The 18,991-nt window shown below is 36.5% G+C and overlaps 1 protein-coding gene across 2 annotated transcripts; it reads left to right on the top strand.

Moving 5' to 3' along the window:
* Window positions 1-13,575: 13,575 nt before the first annotated feature.
* Window positions 13,576-18,374, top strand: LOC141597051 (IQ domain-containing protein IQM1-like). 2 transcript variants are annotated; one of them, XM_074417370.1, is made up of 9 exons: window positions 13,576-14,142; window positions 14,660-15,190; window positions 15,398-15,512; window positions 15,994-16,059; window positions 16,339-16,427; window positions 16,860-16,947; window positions 17,192-17,422; window positions 17,507-17,608; window positions 17,760-18,374. In XM_074417370.1, exons 2-9 carry the CDS (start codon window positions 14,685-14,687, stop codon window positions 18,162-18,164), a joined length of 1,602 nt encoding a protein of 533 aa, XP_074273471.1. In that variant the 5' UTR covers window positions 13,576-14,142; window positions 14,660-14,684; the 3' UTR covers window positions 18,165-18,374. The 2 variants fall into 2 exon arrangements, with proteins under 2 accessions (XP_074273471.1, XP_074273472.1); XM_074417371.1 differs by lacking the exon at window positions 13,576-14,142 and adding an exon at window positions 14,277-14,562.
* Window positions 18,375-18,991: the final 617 nt, after the last annotated feature.

Genomic DNA, 18,991 nt, shown 5'->3' with positions numbered 1-18,991 from the left:
GGTGAGTGCGACAGTGTGCACTGTTTCAAGTGACCGCTTTTTTGACAACAATTGTTTCATGAATTTAGTGTAAGCGGGTACTTGGTTAACTAACTCAAGGAAGGGGACTTGCACATTCAGACTACGGATAACTTTCTCAAACTTATTGAAAGATACCTGTTCTTTGGGCGGCACGAGTCTCTCCAGATATGGGGCTGTAAGGAGCACCTTAGCCCTCTCTTCTAAGTCGCGTGTGCCGGTATCCTTGGACTTAGGCTGAAAGTCCGTCACCTTCTCTTTGTTGAAGCTAGATCCCTCCTCAGACCGTCTCAAATGAGACCCATTGACCGTCATTGGATCGAACTGAGCGGGATCGACCCATCGCATTCGGTGCCCCTTTAAAATCTTCGGGGATCGTGGTACCCGAAACAAGTGATCTCGTAGGTTACTTGGCATTAAAGGACGAGATTCTTCAACATCAGCAGCGATATTGGTCGATCGACCACCTTCCTCGCCGATCGATCGGTATGCACACGATTCGAAGCTCTCAGAATCAGAATCGATCGATCGACTAGGTATATCAGTCGATCGACTAAAATTCCTGGCAGACGTCTTTTTCTTTGAATTGTTCGTTGAAGCTTTCTCTTGGCTTGTTTCTGGCTCATCTTTCCCAACAGCATCCTCAACCATAGCAGGGCCATCAAGGGTGGACCCGCTCCTTAATGTGATGGTATTTAGGGTCTCCTTTTGTTCGGGTTGAGTGGGTAAGTGTCCCGGAGCTCGAGTGTTATTTTTACTAGCCAATTGAGCAATTTGGCTCTCTAATAACTTCATCCCGACCTCTCTTGCTTGGGACTCCTTGAGCAACAGATTCTTAAGCTCGGAAAACTCAGAATTCTGTGATTGTTGCTGCTGCGGCACATAAGGAGGCTTTTGATATTGCTGTTGCTTTTGATGAGGAGGCACATATGGCGCTGGCTTTGTGGCGGAGGTTGAGTTGGGTTTTGGACATTTCGGCTCCTCCAACTCAAGTTCGGATGCGGTGGCTCGTAGTAGGTGTTTGTCTGCCTATAGTGTTGAAAGGCGCGCAAGATTCAAAGGGACTAGGGCGTTTTCGAGACATGGCCCTCAACTCCACACCTTTCACAGACGAAGGGACCGTCCATCACGGCATTGACTTGGTACATCCCTCCTTTAGAAGCTCCTCCTAGCTCATACTTGTCAAATCTCGAAGAAGAGCCACAAGTGCAAAGAACAGAGGAAGATTCAGCAGACTCTCCTCCGGTTTCCTCTCGAATTCCCATACTCGGCCTTGTGGGTAGCTAGATCGTCAATGATCTTCCACCCTTTGGTTGCTCCCAAATTTTCAGCGAATCTTCCATTGGTCGCAAAGATCCAAAATGGCCCTCGATCGTCGTACAACCCATTGTAGAAATGATTGCACAAACTCCATTTCGCAAACCCATGGTGCGGTATGGTTCGCACCAACTTCTTGAATCGGACCCATGCCTCGTGGAAATTCTCATCCGGCCCTTGTTTAAAGCCCGTGATTTGAGCCCTAATAGCAATCGTCCTTGAAGCAGAAAAGTACTTCTTGTAGAACGCCAATGCCAAAGTATTCCAATCGGTGATCTCGAGCGGCTCGGCCCGATCTCTATACCATTCCCTTAAAGATCGCGAAGGGAGAAGATGAACATAGTCTCCTTGATCTGGTCCGGGTCACGCCACCGGTGGTGGGGGTATGGAACAGCAGTAGTTAATGAAGGTCTCCATATGTTTAGCTGCATCTTCATTTGCAGCTCCCCCGAACTGGTTTCTCTCTACCATAGTGATGTAGGCAGGCTTTGGTTCGAACTTCCTGGCATCCCCCGGTAATTCGAACCCCTTATATAAGTTCGCGGCTGTCGGCTCAGAAAAACTGGCTATACTCGCTTCCTCGGCCATGACCGAAAATTTGGGAGAAGTAATCGTCTCTACCAAGATGTAGAAACGGGTGAAGATGGTGGATTCTCCTCGAACAGATCGTTCTCGTAAAAGCTAGAATGAGAACTGGGCTCTTCCAGCTGTTGTTCTTGAAATAACCTCCTCTTAACGTGCAAAGATCTTTCAATCTCTGGATCAAATGGCATTAATGGACCACCCTGTGACCTGCGCATAAGAGGAAACTACAACAAAATATAAGAACAGTTTAAGGAACGGATGTTCCTTAAACTAAGAAAGACTGAAAATAAAAACAACTAAAATCAGGACTATTGCCTCCCAAGAACGGCGCCAAAATTTGATACCCGTCATTTGTGAGTACCAAAGATAAATTTATAATCTCCTATTAAGACTAACCTAGGCTAGTGGTAACAGGGTCGAACCACAAGGAGGCAGTTGTAAATTTTAGTTGATTTATGTTCAGTCTGAGGTAACTATCGTGGGGGTTGATTTGAATTGGTCGACAGCTAAAGTGACAAGGATAATAAACTAAATAAACGAAATAAAAGAGATAAAAAGAAGGGTACTAGGATGATCGGGTCATTATAGCTTCTAAGGCAAAGACAAACTAAGTCGGTCTGAATTAAACACAGGTAAGGCGGGAAATAAGAGGTCCTCTCGGTCCACTCCTAACAAATAGCATCTCTCGATCTCGCTATAGGTCCCTAATGTCACTAATACTGACTTTCGTCCTGAAAAGTGACTAATGGTCTAAACTATACCTATCTCTCGATCTTAGCACAGTTTAGTCGAATTAATTGATGGTCAAATAACCTACCCTATCTTTCGATCTAATGGGTCAGTCACAAAAAAGGTATCTAACTGGTCGCATGCATTCGATTCGTTAAATACAAGATTAAAAACAATTAAAACGAAGGATAACCTTACAAGGTCAGTCGATCGACCAACAATGTCAGTCGATCGACTGACACGCGGGTTCAGTCCGTGTTCAATCTAATGCCGCCTAGCCATAAATCGCCTACATCCTAGCACTAGCTATTTAGCTACTCATGGCAAGGGTAAAAACAACAACATAAACAATAAGATTAACTAACGGATTCATGCTCGAAACAAGAAAAGAAACAATTAACATGCAATAATCAAGACGGTTTCGGGAATCTACTAGCAATTCTAATCTATTGGCAAAATAATTAAACTGAAAGTAAACAGGAATAATACCGAATTGCAGGGGAAAGATTGATTATTAAGAACCGAATTCCGATGCTCACAATAAATCCAAACCCTAACTATTCGATCAAGAACTTAAAACTGATAAAGTATGTGATGTGTTATTCGATAAAAGCTAGATGATTCCTAGATGTTTTTAAAAGTTGCGTTATATAGCAATCCACGTAACAATTATTTCCTAAACCTAAAACTTCACGGGCTTCAAGTTTCTCAAACTTTTAATTCCCGTCTGGAATCGAAATCTGGTCGATCGACTGCTAAGGCTGGTCGATCGACCGCTCCTCAGCAACAGTAGCTTCTGGATCCCGAGCATTGGTCGATCGACTGATGTGGATGGTCGATCGACGGATTAAGCTGTTACTTGACTTCTTTTAACTCGTGGACTTGTCTTCCGGGCCTTGGATTGCGCACCAAGCTCGTTCCTTAAGTGATTCCTTTACGTCATTTGCAATGCAGCTTACTCGGGGACGGATTTGGCTTGATTTCCCGTTGAATTCTCCACATTTCTGCAATAAAGCACAAAAGCACGAAAGTAGAGGAAAATAGAGAAATATGGGCATATATAGCACAATTGAGCTCTGAAATGCGTGTAGAAAGAGATGTAAAACATCATATTTTAGACACGCATCACACACACTCACACTAGATCCTCAAGTTCTTTTCTTTTATTACCGCAAAACTCATCCATAACTTAACATGATACTAATTTCCAACACCCTATACTCACCGTCCCAATAAAAGATTATGAACCATCTGCAGCTTCCAGATCTGTACAACACATCTTCCACAAATCACTCGTCATTACTATGTCAACCAATGCCTTCTCTAAAAGAAGATCACAAGTACTCCAACAACCTCTCGCAACCGTGTCCCATCAACAGGATATCACTATACTATGACAACAACGGAAACATACACAACTCTCTTCCATATCATAATCTACCCTCACTCCCAAGCTGAAACTGGTAAGAAACATCAATAACAAAATAACTGTCTATCTGTACAAACCGAAACTTGCAGGAAACAGCAGTAAACAAAACAACAATCTATGTATAACTGGTATGTACTTTCGAAAACTCGTATCGTAATCATCCCTTCTACTCCACCACAACCGATCACGGCATCGCAACACCGCCACCAACAACCACACCGCAGCGCGAAAATACCCGCATCACAACACGAAGTACGGTGCCGGGATTACCACCCGAGGCACAACAGCCACATCGATAGTCATCACAACTTACACAATTCCCATAAACATTGACTCAGTATAACTTTCCGGACAAGAAACCTTCCTCAACACCACTTTACTTGATCACAACGCAACATATTACACGGAAAAAACACATATCATGAATACACATACAAGTATAACTAGCCATGCCCGATCACCCAAACTATCACTTTTGAATAACATTCCGTTAGGTTACCGTACCCAACATATATTACAGAACATTCAGATAACAACTTTATAACTATCACACCATACCACTTCTCGTGAGGTCAGAACCTCACACAAATATTTATACACATCATAGACATGTATTCACATCCAACTAGTCAACCCTGATCACGTAAGTTACCACTTGATAAAGGTTACCTCTCGCCCGAGCTTAACTCGTATGCCCCTCATAACATATTCTCCCATTCGCATAACGTCACTTCCTGCCAAATAGAACCATACCTCTATTACTTCACTACTAACATCCGCCTCCTATAACCACATATTATACTTCCTCACAAGTCACAACTGTACATATTAATTCGGCCTCTACAAAATCAACCTCTCTAGAATTGCTATCTTTCTTACACTCTTAAACACTAGTGACAACACCACAACACCACCATTGTCCGTATAACAAATCTCTTACACTCACCTCTAAATGTAACAGTTCCTTTCCTATCTTTGGTTAGCATTCCAAATAACGAACATCAAACCCATCAACAAAATTCACCTCAACATTCTTCCCAATTCTATCCTTAATTGTATCGTCGCCTAACTCTCCACCAAAATCTCATATCGTGCAGATACTCTACCAACTTCTTACTCCCTTAATTCCTCGAAACTCATGACTAATATGTTGTCCTAAAACTCCTATATAACCATTAACTCATATCCTCATGATAGTGTCATACATCTCGACGATTCCTTACTTCTATATCACATACTCCGATCAACATTCGCCTAGTTTATCCCCTCATTCTTTTCTTTTTACACTCGACAAAATCAATTAACGATTCAACTCCTTATTCCTTCTACCTAACTCTTTAGTGCTCCAGTTACCTTTTCATTGCTCCAAAACTCAAATCCCTTTATTTCATATCAGTACCATCTCACCCGTTCTTACCATGGATCTTCTCTCATCATGCTATCACTCACACTTGTCGCCAATCCGTCCACACAAGCAAAGTTTACTCTTCAATTTTTTTTTTGCCTCTAAAAACCAAAACTCATTTCATACCGTTAATTGCCCAAGAAAAATACACACTAAGCTCACCTCTTGATAATCCAAATTCCCAAAATCAAACTCTATTTACAATTCACATCGCGGCATAACTCAATCTAAGTTCTTTATACACCATTCGTTTCCATTTATCTACAACGACCTTTCCATTACATATATTCTTAACCAACCCACTTATAACTATCTCCCTTCATAATCCTTAAACATCCCAAGTTACCACCATTCGCATCCCTCATTTCAATCTTTTCATTCTCACGTTCCATAAACATACATCACCCCCTTACCCATATTCACTTACTTTTACATTACTCAACACGCGACTATATCACTCACCACATCTCACAAAACATGCTCCCTGCCTCGATAAGCTCATCAATCTTCCCTTTCCTTTTTCCACTATCCATCACAATCACATATATCTCATGTCCTCTCCGTCAAACTCATACCCATCATAAGGTGCTACTCTTACATCATAAGACTGGGTAACTTACGCATCAGAACCAACACATACGTAAAACAATGCATAAAGAAGCAAAAGAACACCTTTGAATTAAACATGATGGATAATTAGAGAAAGAACAACAATGACGGAAATGACAAAACCTAAAACCATAAAGCGATAGATATATACCTGATAATTAGAGAAAGAAAGAGACGATGACAACAACAGTGATGGAGATGAGAAAGAGACGATGGGAAAGAGTGTGGTTGTGTGTTTGTGTTTGTGGCTGCAGCTGATCTGTGTTTGTGTGGTATATATTGTGGTATTTGCTTGAAAGTATTGACAACGGTTATTACACATAAACCCGTTGTCATTAGATAATATATTAACAACGGGTTCTAATATAACCGTTGTAATTACTTTTCTCTAATTTTGCGCCAAATTATTAACAACGGTTATAATGTATTACAGAGTAAACTGTTGTTATTAGTTTTTATATTAACAACGGTTGTGCAAGTTTGACCCGTTGTTAAAACCAATAACAACGGTTAACAACACATAACCGTTGTAATTAAGTTTAGTAAAATTTCGCGCAATCCATTCTACAACGTCTTTTGGTGATTTTCGTGAATAAGCGTTGTTAAAGGGCTGTTGTGGTTGCCTGGATTTGTAGTAGTGAAACCCGTCAAAAACAACCCGTAAAACCAACTTACTCGATCGAGTGACCCTTACTCGATCGAGTCCCCATCTTACTTGATCGAGTACCCTTCAGCAGAACACTGTTTCGTAAACCAAACATACTTACTCGACAAAGTAAGCCCCACTCAATAGAGTACCCAAAGACATAGAAAACTGTAGTATTACAATACCAATTAGGGTATTTAGGGTCAATTAACTAACATGGATTGACTATCTAAGGCTATATGTCCGGTCAATACTATATATCCTTTAGATCTGCACTTAGCATGCGGTCGTTATAGCTAACCCGTTCTACCTAATTATTGTAAGTCTTTTTTAGTATTAATCCGGTCGGCAATAATACTAATTCACGACACTAACTAATTAACCCCGACCGGTAACTAATCAATTAGATTGATAAACAAATAATAGGCGATAGTCGATCTAAGCAACTAATAATATCATTAACCCCAATTAATATTCATCGATTCCCTCCAACCCTAGATGAAAAATTAGCTACTCATAGCAACAGAAAGAACGATAGACATAATTAAAGAAAATATAAGAATAGAAATTAGAAATACCGAACGACGATTAATTGGAAGATTAAAGGTATGAACGATCTTCGTAACCAATAACATAAAGGAGTTTTTGAGAGGAAAGCTAAACTAAACTAAACTTGGGATCTAAGAATAATAAAAGCATAACCTATTTATTCTGTACGAGTTTCCTGTTGTTTTGATTAGGAGTGAGTGCACTTGGGTTTGTGGCCGATTGTTTTAGTGGTGTTGGTGCAGACTTGTTTTGATGATGATCATGTTGTTCGCTTATTAGTTTGCTCTAGGATCATCGGTCTCTCTCTTCTCGTTTTCATTTTGTTAAACCCTTGGTCTGTATAAACAACATTTTTCTATTTCTTGTTTATGTTTTAATCGACTGGTTGTTTTATTAATTATGTGCATGTGCTTATTTTGTTGATCTTATGTGCTAATTTTATGTGGTATTATTATAGTCTCTTGTCCTTTTCGATGAAGTCAAGAGGGGGAAATAGACGTAAGATTAGATTGATTTAATTGTCAACCCTTTACAGGACTTTAAAAATTCGTTCTCGTCCGTTTGGTTATCATTTTTATATCATCTGGATGATTTTATGGGGACATCAAGTTGATACATTGAATCCTTTAATACTTGGTTACTTTGAGTAAATACAATATACATTTGAGGGGGAACGACCTTAGAAATAAAATCTTAGGAGTGACTTACATCATCAAAAAGGGGGAATTTGTTGACCCTAGGTCTTGATAGGGTTTGAAGCATGTCAAGTTATCGTCTTATTTCTAAGTTATTTATGCTTTTTTGAGCTTGTTATGTTTTGTAGTGTTTATTATTTAGGTACTCAAACTTGATTCAAGAGAAGCATTACATGATGATCAAAGTCAAAGCTCACATCTATAAAGCTGTCATGAAGTCCTAGAAATAAGTTAAGGACATAATTTGTAAAAGAATATCTTAGAACTATGCACAAGTCAAAACTGATCTTGAGGGAACGGTGTCCTCAGTTGAGGGAACGGTTACCTCAAGAACAGATGAACTATGCCAGACCTTGAGGGAACGGTATTCTCATGTGAGGAAACCGTATCCTTGAGATCTGCAGTAAGTTTAAGTTTTGTTTTTTAAAATTTACTCTTTCATTAGGTTTTGATTTTATTTCAAAACTTTTATATCTTGTTTTAATGTTTTTGAATTTGGTTAGAATGTAAACTTAGTTTTGTATATCTTTTACGAGGATGATTTTAATATATATTGTTTACAAGATATTATAGAATCTTGCAACGAAATGATATATCAAGATTTAGTTTTCATCCAAGCAAGAATGATCTTTCAAAGATATTTTATATCGTGTGGAAATCTTTTTGTTTTCCATAAAATTTGTTAACCAAATTTGTTGAGATCTTATATGATGTTTATGGTTGCACATTTCATAAGATATGATTTACATTTGATTATTTTCTAAATTTAGTTTTGGCCAAGATATTTTAGAAAGGATTTTTATCTTTTATTTTATGAAATATCTAGATTTGGAGTATATATGGTAAAGACAAGTATATGAGAAACCCTAATTCGCAAGATTTATTGGTGTTTACTCGTGTACGACATCTTATAAAGACTGAAAACTCCAAACCTAGAATAGAGAGATTTTAAAAAGAATATACACGACATCATGAAGTCTTTTGCATGTTTTTTCATGCAACAACCCCACGTCCCCACCTAAAAAATTTCTAAAAAAGAGCTTAACATATACTTTCTCTGTCCCGGTTATTTGTTGTCCTTTTCCATTTTGTGATGTCTCAGTCAATTGTTGTCCATTCTATTTTAGGAATGCATTTGGTGAACAATTTGATCATTCACACTCTATTTGGTTCACATGTCATTTAGTAATTGGCCTTCTTCTCTTTCCTTGATCTTTGTGCAAAAAACAAAGGACAACAAATGACTGGAGGGAGTATCTAACTTTAACTTTTTAGTAACCAGTTACAAACTAGGAAAGCTCAGACTATGGGTTAATGTATTTACCTTTTCAACCAGATGACACCTAAACGAGTTTGTGTTAGAAATTACTCATTTTTTTATTGAAAAATCCAATGTCAACATGTGTCCGAGAAATAAAATCAGTAAGATCCTCTTTTTCTCTTTTGTGTTCCATTTTGTGTGTCAAAATATACAATGAGTGGGAATATGGGATACAAACTGGGACACCAAATGGTACAGAAGATCCTCACTGGAAATGAACACCCAGACACAGAAATTTTTGTGTCTGGGTGAATCAACAACATTACATATTATGTCTGATTCCCATATGTTTGTTTAGAAACAAGCACATTACCTTAATGTACCCCGGAGGTCATAACTATCCTCCTACACTTTGTGATCTACCCTTAATTGCATGGGTTCGTGTCACGATTGTAGATGTGTAACCTAATAAATAGCGCTAAATCAATACTATATATTAAATACAGAAACCAAGGGACTTCAATGTAATTAAAGAAAGTTATACAAATTAATTATACTATATAGTTTTAAATCAATAGCACCGTGTGATGGACCCGATTAAGGGATCTCAATGCAAATATTATATAGTTTGGGTTAAAATTAAATTATATAGAAGCTTGGTAATTTTCCTAAACATGGTCAATTTCCTTAAAATAAAATAATTAATTAAGATGGTCAATTTCCTTAAAATAAAATAATTAATTAGTATAAACATGCACACTTATGGTATTAATTATTATCATCATAAAATTATATATTAAATTTAAAATCTATGCAATTTTATTAAACTTTATAGCTTTATTAGATGTATAGAGATGTTAATTATTTAACATACAAAAATATAATAAGTAGGTTATAAATAATTCAAGTTAGATTCCAGAATATATAATATTGCATAATTCTTTCGATTTGATTTAATGCATATATGTACGAGTAATATATTTATATAAATATATAATCCTCTTAAAATTGCATGCCTAAGTAGTAAAAGTAAATTTGTCAGTAAAGAAAAAAAATTGTAGTAACATTAGATATAGTTATATGATAGTAATCACTCATTTGAATAGTAAAAGTAACAATATTATCAACGAGATTAGTAAGAAGGGTAGAAACAACAATGAGATTAGTGAAATAATCAATATTAATGCGACAATAGTGAAAGTAACAATAATTACGGTAGGAGTAGTGAAATTATCAATATTAATGCGGCAGTAGTGACATTAACAATAATTACGGCGGGAGTAGTGAATTTGTCTCAAAATTTATTTCATCGTAATTTTAGGATATGTAATTTTATATTAGGTTATGTAACTTTAATTTAACTAATTTTATTTAATAAAAAAAATTAATGGTAAGTAGAGGTAGCCCGGGCGAAGCAGGGCACCAATACTAGTTACTTATATAATTTAGCGCTCAAGGATGAATGATATAATTTTCTCAAAATTAAACACAGGAATCTTCAAAGATACTTATATAAAGAAAAAAAAAACCGATAACACAACATCAACTAGAGTCTTCACAAGGGTATTTATCGATGCTAAATTACAAACTAAGGGATAGATGGTTGATTACTTCTATGATCGTATAGGCTCGACGTACTAAATCTAATGCTAATCTAATCTAAGACTAAGAATCTAAGATCTAAAGATAGACTAAGTTAAAGTTGTTGTTTGAGTTGTGTGTCTTTACTCGAGTAAATGCCTCTTTTATATATGCATCTTCATCGGCTCCTTGTAACTACTCCTTAGTGGGGAGTGGATAAATAACCGCTTGTGTTATCTGGAATCTGCACTTGAGCGCTTGAAGACTTCCCCTAGTTCAACGTTCTCTTCTTGGGCTCTCGTTTTTCTTCTGGTTGGATTCCTTTACATAGGCCCAAATACTTCTTCCTTAAGCTATTAGCCACACATGACACACCCTTAAAATAAAAAATTTAGTACCCTAAATAATTTGATAACACCATACCAATCTACCGAATGTGTATCAAAGATAGCTAGTACAAGTTTCTCCCTCGCATAATAAAGACCGTCTTGCTTGTGACGGTCACAAGCTTCAAGCTTATTACCTCTCATAGTTTCCCTCCAATTTTATCCCTCACTTGCTCTTTCACTTACTCCTTATAAAAGATCACAAACTTATGACAGAATAGTACCATTACAAATGAGAATCCGTTCGCATAATATGGCACGAGTTATTGACTCTGGCATTACATAGTCTTTGCTGGCAAGTAGGGCAATTGACTTGTACTAAAATCCCCACAACACGAATACATACACGATACACGATACACGACTACACAAGTACACAGCAGTTGCTTTGTTTTAGGATATTTTGGTCGTCAGCGCGTCTTGCTTCAGACGGGGCTTTTTGGTCTGAAATAATAAGACGGGATTTTGTAACCATTTTACAGTTAAATGTGACCACTATCAAAAAACCGATTCATGTTCGTAACATCGCTTATACCATTATGGCATTATGGTTACATTTAATCAGAAAATAGTTCATAAAATCCGTCTTATTATTTCGCACAAAAAAAAGCGCCCGTCTGAAACAAGAATTTGTGTTTGGTCGTTGGTCTTATTACATTGTCACCTTATTGTTTGTGCTACTCGTATTAAATTTCATGGAACCACCCCTTCGCAACTGTTGTAGCTTTTCATTCTTGGCCCGTCTCTTCCTCTTCCATTCTTCTAAGTCAACTAGCTAACCAAAGACCATCATACATACCTTATCTTTCAACTTCTCCCAAGTCCCACCTAGTATTCAACCCCATAAATTAATCAAGTCCGATGAATCAGCGTGATTTTTAAATATTACCATTATATTTAAATCATTTTCCCTTTAATTATATCTGTATCACCTTCATCCTTTATACCGAGACTACAGAAATAAAAACATTTTATATACCAAATCAAGACTCAATTTTCAGAAAGGTAAACGGAGCATAACCCACTTTTATTTTACATTTTTATAATATTGATCATTTATAATAGGCTTTTAGAAAGATTCCAATGGTTAAGAAAAGATTTGCTTTGCAAATAAAAAAGTTTTGATTTTTGCTTAACTATCGGAAAGATTTTTTACATGTCTTTGGGCTTAAATTGAAATTTAAGCTCAATGAACTAGTAGCTCAAATGGACATACAAGAAAAAATCTACCAATTAAAACAACACTTGAATATTTTTAATATTTTATTTTCTAGGTAAAATAAGTAAATGTATTAATTAAAAGAGTGTTGTGGAAGGTAGTTGACATTTGGTGCATTTAAGCCACAACACTAAGCTAGTAGCTTACCATTGTAGTAGTTTGTAGCTTAAAAATATTCTAGCTTGAAAATCTTATGTGGCAAAGGTAAGCTAGTAGCAACTAGCTTACCATTGAAGATGCTCTTACGTTCCATATAATAGTTTACGTTTACTTTATACACATATATCAATGTTCAATCTTCAGCAAGATAAACCGAACAGAAGTCACCTTAATTTTACATTTTTTTTAAGGGTTTTTTGTCAAACACAACCTTTAAAAAACTTTTTTTTTCAAACACCACCTTTAAAAAAAAAGTTTGTGAAACACAACCTTTAATAATTTCTTTTTTGTCAAACACGACCTTTTGGTCGGGCGGTTTTTGTGAGACTTTTATTAGGGTTATGATGCTTTGTTTGGTCTGAAATTTGGTATGTTGGTAGAGAGGAGTGCAAGGTAGGTCGTAGTTGTGGTGGTTGCGGTGGTTGTTGCTTGCAAGTGGTGGTTCGAGAGGAGTAAATTGACTCACGAATAAGTCATACTTTTAACTTTTTTTTATTTGTATTTACCTCCACTTCGCTCATCCATCCCTACTTTACACACCGATAGACCCCATATAAAACCACCTATTGCCACCATATTGATAACCCTTGGAAAGCTTACACTTCAACCTTTCCAACGAGTCTAAAAACACCTCAAACCGACCTCGTTTACTATCTCAAACATCGATTGAAAATCACCCCCCATTACAAGTGATCAAACTTTGGCCAAAAGGTTGTGTTTGACAAAAAAAAAATTATTAAAGGTTGTGTTTGACAAACTTTTTTTTAAAGGTGGTGTTTGGAAAAAAAAGTTTTTTAAAGGTTGTGTTTGACAAAAAACCCTTTTTTTAATACTAATCCTCTGTAAGCGTAGAAAATTGTACTCATCATATTCAGCCTATAGTTCCCTTTTCTCTAATATATGTGAGGAGTATTATAATGAAAGGGGAATTATAGGCTGAATAGGAGGGAGTAATATATATAAGATTCAATTTTACCCGTCTCCCTAATATATTTTTCGATCGAGAATTCAACTAAAACTCCTGAATTTTTTATTTCTCTATCTATACACCCTTTTGCACTCCATAAAAGAACCATAAAAATGATTCAAACCCTTTGAAACTCGTGTGTTGAAAATTGAAATAACCTTTTTTGTCAAAATATTTAACCCAACAAAAAAATTCAACTCTACATTCATTCAACTAGAAAGTCTCACTTCCAACTTTTCCACGCGATTTCACTACATATAGTAATTTTCTCTTCAACATAACCCTTTTAGGGTTCATCTAATTTGTAGTCTTGTGTTTGTTTTTCCATAAGTGTACTACAAGGAAATTGTCTGCCACGTTTTTTTTTTTCTAATACGGAGTCCTAATTTGGAATTTGCAGCAATTCCAAAATAACTGCTGTGAGTATTCTGTGTATTTATAGGCAACAAAGTTGCTTGTTCATTTCAGACAACTTTGGTTTAACTAAACAAAAGGTAATTTAACAAGAGGGTTCACTTCAAGAAACGCGTCAGTTACCGTCTGAAATTGTCACTTTGTTTGGAGTTTTGTTCAAAGCTTCAATTAAGGTATGTATTTTGAGTAATATTTTTCACTTCAAGAAACTTGTTCATTTCAGACAAGTTTTTTTTAGATAAGATCATACTAAATTGTCTTTTACATACTGGTTGTAATAAAGGAGGAGGATTCGAACCTGTAACACGTTAAACCCTTCTTTGATAGGATCACATGAAAATATGGAATTCTTATTGAGTTAAAATGGTGGTGGTTCTTGAACCATCACCCTATCCATTTTAAATGCTCTTGAATAATGTGTGGTGGTTATTTTTTAGTTTAGTAATCAACATCATAATTCATAAATGTCATTGTTTAATAACTTTACAGGCTAAAATAGTTGAAGTCGATAAGATAGATAATAATTGATGTTATGTAATTCTTCTATTCCATTTGATGGGCTATCTTGGGTTGATCATCTTTCATGAATCATTGTTAGTCAAACATTAATATTTGACTTAATTTTATCATTTATTTACCTTATCTTGATTAAATATGCTAATTTCTTTTTTTTTTTTTTTTAATTATCAGGAGGAGCTAATTTGATAATCTCCATATGGGATTATCAATTTCATTACTGGTTTCAGCTTGGCATGAACTTTTGACTCAAAAACTCTTTTCAATGGTCAGTAATGGAAGTCCAACTCCAAGAACAAGAGAGTTATATTTAAGAAGAATAGGGAGCTTAAGGAGAACAGAATCAATTACTAAGAAAACCCATCAATCTCCAACAATTGGAGAATCAAATGATATTCCAAAAATGGCGGTACAGAAATCGAGTAGTTTAAGAGATCAGAAGCCTGAAAATATAGTACTTGAAAAGTCCCCTTCATTTAACACCCTAGTTCAAGAGTATGATCCTAAAGGGTTGTGTAGGTCAAGTGTGAATGGTTTACTTCACAAACCATTGCCTGCAATTACTCTGCCTGAGCCCGCGATCATGTTCTCTCCTAGGCCGGTTTCTGAGCTTGATGCTGCTGCTGTTAAGCTTCAGAAAGTGTATAAGAGTTATAGGACTCGACGAAACCTTGCTGATTGTGCTGTTGTTGTTGAAGAACTATGGTTAGTTTCCATTACATTCGACATTCAATTCATGCCGTGTTTTATTAAGTCACTTTTTGATATGTTATAGTCTGCAAACCACGTACATCAATTTAGCCACCCTTTATTAATTATTTCGAGTTTTTTTATGTTCTGGTGCCAGTTACTGCAGTATAAATTGGAAGGATGAAATCTGATTCATTGTTGCATATGGATATTTTCGTGCAGGTGGAAGGCACTAGACTTTGCATCACTTAAGAGGAGCTCGGTGTCTTTCTTTAACAATGACAAGCAAGAGACCGCGGTGGCCAAATGGGCAAGGGCAACAACAAGAGTTGCAAAGGTATATTTAATTCCAATGATGTTATTGATTATCAGTTACAGACTTACAGTCGCGAACTTAGAACCAGTCTTCGCGGTTGAGACTGTAAATGCAGCTGATACTATCTGAAAGAGCAGTATCCATCGCAATCTTTAGAATCGCTGAAAACGGTTGCAATTTAATGTTACAACTTACCATCACAAATTTAATACGGAGTACCATGATTCCAACTAGGGAGTATCAAATTGTAGATATTTTCTAAATTGGTGTTGAAAATTCCAATATCCACCAGAAATGACAAAATCTAGAAATTAAATTTCTGTACTTGGTTGTAGACTAGTCAAAAAGAACAAATGCTGAATTACATGTTGCCACCTACTCACATTTACACATGTTACCTAGCATAGTCGGTAAAGTGACTTAGGGGTGAAACTCGTAACCTGGCTCAAAACCCGTCAACATCAAGATTATCGTACTTATATTCTTAATTCATTTATTGTAGGTGGGAAAAGGTTTGTCAAAGAATGAGAAAGCACAAAAGTTAGCCTTGAGACATTGGCTTGAAGCTGTAAGCTTTCCTACTTTTCTTCTATAAAATGTGTAGTTGGCCCCAAGATTGTGTCAACTTTCAACTCATACATTTATTCGGTCATAATCAAAGTTCTTAAACTTTTAGCTCAATTATTGAATCCGTTTTGTACTAATTAAGTTGAGGTTGAGTTATTATATTAAGGCGGCTGAACAACCAATATACAACAGTTAAATCAACTATCTAATAATTTTAGTTTAATATATGCATCAATGTATTGATTTGTAACGCGTTTTCTTGTGGTTTTGACGGATACAGATTGACCCACGCCATAGATATGGTCACAACTTGCACATATATTATGATGTCTGGTTTAACAGCGAAAGCAGCCAGCCTTTCTTTTACTGGTATATATTCATACTTTCTTCTATTTGACAGTTTATTAAAGAGCATATTGTTGGTGTCGAACATATTAAAGTACCCTTTGGTGCATAGATTTATGCTTGTTGGCCATTGTCCTTTTGAGTGTTCCGTTTTCAGTGGAGTGAAGAATTCCTTTTCTTTTTCGGAATATAATGAAATAAAGCAAAAGGGTGTTTAAATTGACTGTAGACAAGACATTCGACCCAATTTCTGTTATGGGTCATAAAAAGGCTCTCTTTGTGTTTTCAACAGATGGGTACAGCCAAGTACCTGTCACCCTTCTTACTTTGCCTTAGGTGACAGCGTCTCATTTATGTTTTTCGGTTGATGATAATCATGTAAAATAATGTTTCTAGTGTCATTACTCATTTGCCATTGATTTCATGGTGCTGACCTTGAATTTTCCATTGATGAAGGTTGGATATAGGAGACGGTAAAGAGTTGAATCTTGAGAAATGCTCGAGGATCAAGTTACAAAAGCAATGCATCAAGTATCTTGGACCGGTAAACTTCAGACCCATAACAATTTTCCTGTCCTGTTTAAAGTTTAGGGCTTGGGTTATTTTGGTTGCACTGTGAGTCTGTGACTGAGACATTTTCAGGTCCGTGTTAGATCGTACATATTAAGATTCTTGTTTCAAATTAGTTTGGGTCATTTCTGGTGGGGCTAGTTTTGCTAGGTCTGTTACTTGTGCTACTCTTCACATAGTACCTTACACTGTAAATTTCTGGTGTACTCTGATTACAGAAAGAAAGGGAAGTATATGAAGTGATAGTAGAAGACGGGAAGCTTGTATACAAACAAACAGGTGACTTACTCGAGACTGTAGACGACTGCAAATGGATATTCGTGCTCAGCGCATCAAGATCCTTATACGTGGGTCAAAAAAAGAAAGGACAGTTCCAACATTCCAGTTTTCTAGCAGGTGCTGCTACTACTGCTGCTGGTAGATTAGTTGCTCATGCAGGAGTTCTTGAGGTACATCTTTTTTCTATGCATTCTGTATCGATTTGTTTATGTAGTCCACAAATTATTGTGTACTGAAATGTTTTATGTTTTCAGGCTTTATGGCCATACAGTGGCCATTATCTTCCAACAGAAGAGAATTTCAAGGAGTTCATTAGCTTCCTCAAAGATAACAATGTCGACCTGAAAAATGTCAAGGTACTTAAATAATCCCTGATATCTTTTCGACTGTTCCCCCATCAATGGACCTAGATCCGACCCATCCACCAGTGGACCATATCCACGACTTTTCTTTTAGCGAGCCAGAGCCTACGTAAATAATGCTAATGTTAAACTGAACTTATTGCAGAAATACGCATATAACGATGAGACTTCATTCAAAGTTCTTGAAGACGAAGATACTCCAGAGAAAACGGTTGATGAAGAGGCTATACCAACAGTGGAAGACTCTACAAGCGACATCCACATCACGACAAACGACCGATCAGAAGAACCCGTCTTTAGCTTGGCCAGGCGATTATCCTGCAAATGGGTTACTGGCAATGGCCCAAGAATCGGTTGTGTCAGGGACTACCCATTGGACCTACAAACACGAGCCCTGGAACAAGTCAACCTGTCACCGCGTGTTAACCCTGGGTCATTCATTAATACCGGCCCAATTCCTTCTCCTCGGCCTAGCCCCAAGGTTCGCGTGTCCCCTAGGCTCGCGTACATGGGTTTACCTAGTCCAAGAACACAAATGGCTGCAGCTTAAAGAGACTGAAATAATGTAGAACTGTAAATGGTACTTCTTGTGCCCCAAATGTAGATGAAACAATCTTTTTTTTATTTTTTTTCCTTGGGGAACTAACTAAATTCCTTCATTTCTTCATTTAGTTTATGTTGTAATTTTTTGTTCATAATAAGTTGTATGTTCCTCTTTGAAATAAGAAAAGGTGGCGACTGCATTTTGATTTTTTGTTCATATCAGATATGGAAAGTCCATTGTTACGACGAATTCAATAAACTGTATGCAAACAATCATAAAAAAAAAAAAAAAAAAAAAAAAAAAAAAAAAAATTAATTAATTGATTCTAGTTATTGTAATAACATTTTTAAATGAATATGAAGCTCATTGGTCTCGCAAATCGCAATTTGTTAGAGTTAGATCAATGCCTGACTTTTCATTAGTGTAAACGTCTGTTAGATATGGACACATGAAGAGAAACGCTTCTATGTAGAGAATCGCAAAAGTGGATATCCATTGTTCAGACTCACTGCATGACATTCGAGTATTAGAGAAACTTCAAACCTTGGTGAATCAGCTTTTTTAGAGGCCTCCTTATAGAACTGAATTGAATTGAACTGAACTAAAAAAAGCTTATAATCCGTTTTCTCATAGCAATCAACTTTTCAATATTCTCACTCCTTGCATGCCAAAACTATAACAAAGAAACATTCAAAAAGAAAGTTGATTTCTCCTTTTTGGCCATATGAAGCCACATTGGAAGAACAATGAGAGTCTAAAACTTTGGATCCTCCATAAAGTAACCATAAAAATAGACAATTACTTTAAGAACTTATTCATGCTTTAGCTGTTGG

This window comes from Silene latifolia, chromosome 8, assembly GCF_048544455.1.
Source record: "Silene latifolia isolate original U9 population chromosome 8, ASM4854445v1, whole genome shotgun sequence".
Lineage (NCBI taxonomy): Eukaryota > Viridiplantae > Streptophyta > Magnoliopsida > Caryophyllales > Caryophyllaceae > Silene > Silene latifolia.
Note: the sequence above shows the minus strand (reverse complement) of the source record. Positions and strands in the feature narration are given on the sequence as shown.